The following is a 3,817-nucleotide window of genomic DNA, read 5'->3' on the forward strand; positions in this document are numbered from 1 at the left end:
TATATATATATATATATATATATATATATATATATATAATCTCTATCATTTTTACTGTAGTTTAAATAAAAGGTTGAATAAATCATTATGTATATATTTATATTCATTCAACCTTTATTGATACAGGTTAGTCCCATCGAGCCAATAGGACTCATTTACAAGAGAGACCTGGATTTTAACAAAGAGTGATGACAACAGTGGACAACAAACTGTTTTTAATTGGAAAACAAGCAAACAATAAAAAACTTAAACTTGTCTGAATCATTAGTGAATGTGTTGCTGTTGTTGTTGTTGTCAGTGTGTTATCATGTTGTGCTGTGGTCCAGTGTGTCCACAGACGATGTGTGTGAGGGTGGACATGTTTGGAGGTTGCTGTGTTGAAGCTCCATGGATCAGCCTCTCTGCAGCTCTCAGCTCCTTCACTGAGCTGCTCTTGTTCTTCACAGGTAGAAGGTGGGAGCTCTCGTCAAATCATCATCTCCAGCATCATCTTGTTCATGCCAGGCTTTTCATCCACTGACCACACACACCTGCAAACATCAGGGGACCAGTTTAACACATCTGGAAGGAAACCAGTGAGATTTTAATACGACCAGTATGATATGATGTCATGTGGGGGAGTGGTGGAGCAGAGGTTACAAGATGGGCCTGTGATGGGAAAGTCGCAGGTTCAACTCCCGGTACCATCAACATCAAAATGAGGTGGAAAAGGTGAAACACCCACACCTGCCTCCACCCTCATTGGCCCCACCCTGGTCCTCTGAGCAAGGCACTCAACCCCCACCATCTGCTCCTAAACAGGTCTCTCTTTAAAATGAGTTCTCGTGACTCAGTGAGTCGACCTGGATAAATAAAGATCAATGAAAAATAAAGTTTAAAATAGAAATACTCACATCATGAGGCCGAGGTTGTGTGCGTGTGACGTGCACGTTCCTGAGAGTGTGTGTGTGACGTGCACGTTCCTGAGGTTGTGTGTGACGTGCACGTTCCTGAGGTTGTGTGTGTGTGACGTGCTGAGGTTGTGTGTGTGGCGTGCACGTTCCTGAGAGTGTGTGTGTGACGTGCACGTTCCTGAGGTTGTGTGTGTGACGTGCACGTTCCTGAGGTTGTGTGGGACGTGCACACTCCTGAGGTTGTGTGTGTGGCGTGCACGTTCCTGAGCGTGCACAGACAGAGCAGCTGCAGCTTTTGTTCACTTCCTGTAGTCCTGCAGTTTTCAAGCTGAAATGAAAAAGCATCATGAAAATGAACTTTACAGTCTCTAGTTACCTGTTCATAGAAACACATGGAGGTGTCTCACCTTGTGACTCACAATAAAATATGTAACTTTATGAACTCTAATGAACTTATAATGATGCTCCTACTCTCTTAAGGTGAACCCATGGTACCACACCATCTCTCAGTCGGACAGTCTGACCAGTTTGATCAAAATCCTCCAGTTTAAAATCCTCACTGCTCAGATGAATCCTCCTCAAAGATACTTCCTCCTCTTCCTCACATCTTGTTCTTTGGGAAACCTTCAAAATAAAAACAGGAGATTTGTGTCTACACAAAAACATTGTACAAAGGAGGTCAAGCTTATTTTCTATTTCCTATATTCTCCCCAGTTTTATTTTTTAGAATTTAAACAAAACTCCAGTTTTGATGCATATCTGTTGATAATGAACCAAAGCTGCTGAAACAGTGAGTATGATTGTTAGCAAAATATTCCTGTCATCAGATCTCAGTCAGCTTCATTGCAGCTGAACACCGTGTTACACTGAACATCACATCAGCTGGTGGACATAAATACAGTACAGTAATATTATATTCACAAAATACTAACAATAATATGTTCATCTTACTGTGAAAAGTTATCCCCCGAGACCTGACGTCAACAGTCCGTCGATTAGAACAGAAAGAAGCTGCGAAGTGCTGAGACATCTTCTGCTTTAACCAAATAAGGACGACCGTTTCAAGATGGCGGCCGAAATCCTGCGCCGCAGCAGCCAATGAGGCATCTAGTGTTTATATCTATGTCTGTAGGTGGCAGCAGAGCCCTGTAAAGAGATGTTGTGATGATGATGATGATGGTGCTCCTGCTGACTTCAGATGATGTCATTAATAAACAGTATAAATGTCAGTAAAAGTACTTTATTAAAGCTTGCTTTACATTTTACATATTATATAATAAATTGTTTGGAAATTTATTTTTGCACAGTTAACACTTATTTTGTCATCTGTTATGATTTTAACTAGAAACAGTTTCATTTAAATTAACATTTTAATCAAAGAATTACAATTTTACAATAGTTGTCAGGCTACAATCAGCTCAGTTATCAGGTACTTGGTTGCCATAAAAAAACGACAAATACAACAATTAAATTCAGTCTCTCTTGTAAATGAGTCCTCGTGGCTCAATGGGACGAACCTGTTTAAATAAAGGTTGAATTAATATCTTCTATAGAAATCAAGAATTCATTCAGATGATCTAAGGTAAGCTGGAGCAGATCTGAACTGCTGCATGGAGGACAAGGTTTATCCTGCAGAGAACATCAGAAACAGCTTTATAACAGGAGTTACTCTGATCTTTTTTTAACGTTATAAAACACTGACATGGCTATATTGATCACTGTATTGCATATACATTTTTTTTCTAACAAATATGTGTTTGCAGTCTCGTTTCCTTCTAAAATTTAATGATAAATGTATCAGCTGCTTCTAAAAATGCTTTGATAAAATGCATAGTCTGTGAAATAATCAGTAATCAGTTAAGTAATCAGTTCGTTACTGCTGAAAGACACAGGTAAAGTAAGAAAAGTCGATTTATGTGTTATGTTGCGCCAGCAGCCGCTCAAACTGACTGACAGCGATGAGCTTTTTGGAACTATGGGGAGCTGCATGAACCACGTGACCGCGTATCGGCGAGTTCAAAGAGTGTCGCAACTCTCTCTTTACAGGGCTCTGGGTGGCAGCAGTACTTCCGGAAGAAGCCCAGCAGCGCGATAGTGACGTCATGAGTTTACAGCGTACTGCAGTTAGCCTGTGCTAGCCGAGCCCGTTTGTTGGTTTCCTCTTGTGGTTTGTTCTTCTTTGACATCGTTTGTGATGGGAGCCCACGGGGTTCTGGGGAACGAGCCGGAGTCTTTGGACTACTCGGTACACGAAGCCTGGAACGAGGCCACGAACGTGTACCTGCTGGTGATCCTGGTCAGCTTCGGCCTGCTCATGTACGCCAGAAAGTAAGCACAGTCCAGTGTTCTGTGTCTCAATGAATTAAAAGTTCAAACATGAATTAAAAGTCTTTGGGGTTTTTGAAAAAGTCCTGCACGTTCAGGATATCTAACAGCTTTTGTTCAGAATCATGTAGTGGTTCTCTGTCGAATAAAAAGGTAAATGACTGCAGGACAAATGAAGTCCTGAGTACTGCTCCTATTTTACACTCAGAGTATCATGCTCCAACCAGCTAGACAACAAATATATTTTTAAAGGTTGGACCTGCCAGGTTGCACATGATGAGTGGGTCACTTCACCTTCTGTCACAATCTTGTGCTACAGATAACCTTTGAACGAGAGGCTTGCCTTCTGACAGAGGTGTTCTCATGGTGCTACTTGTGCTCATGGTGCTACTTGTTCTCATAATGCTACTTGTTCTCATAAGGCTACTTGTTCTCATAATGCTACTTGTTCTCATGGTGCTACTTGTTCTCATAATGCTACTTGTTCTCATAATGCTACTTGTTCTCATGGTGCTACTTGTGCTCATGGTGCTACTTGTTCTCATAATGCTACTTGTGCTCATGATGCTACTTGTGCTTATGATGCTACTTGTTCTCAT

At 41.1% G+C, this 3,817-nt stretch overlaps 1 protein-coding gene across 1 annotated transcript in view; it reads left to right on the forward strand.

Moving 5' to 3' along the window:
- Positions 1 to 2,985: 2,985 nt before the first annotated feature.
- smim19 (small integral membrane protein 19) overlaps positions 2,986 to 3,817 on the forward strand; it is a 12,739-nt gene continuing 11,907 nt past the window's right edge. The window contains exon 1 of the mRNA XM_037676041.1: positions 2,986 to 3,221. Within this exon, the coding sequence (XP_037531969.1) occupies positions 3,088 to 3,221 (134 nt within the window). The 5' untranslated portion in view covers positions 2,986 to 3,087. The remainder of the gene's footprint in view (positions 3,222 to 3,817) is intronic.

Source organism: Nematolebias whitei, chromosome 4 (genome assembly GCF_014905685.2).
Source record: "Nematolebias whitei isolate Nwh7 chromosome 4, NemWhi1, whole genome shotgun sequence".
Lineage (NCBI taxonomy): Eukaryota > Metazoa > Chordata > Actinopteri > Cyprinodontiformes > Rivulidae > Nematolebias > Nematolebias whitei.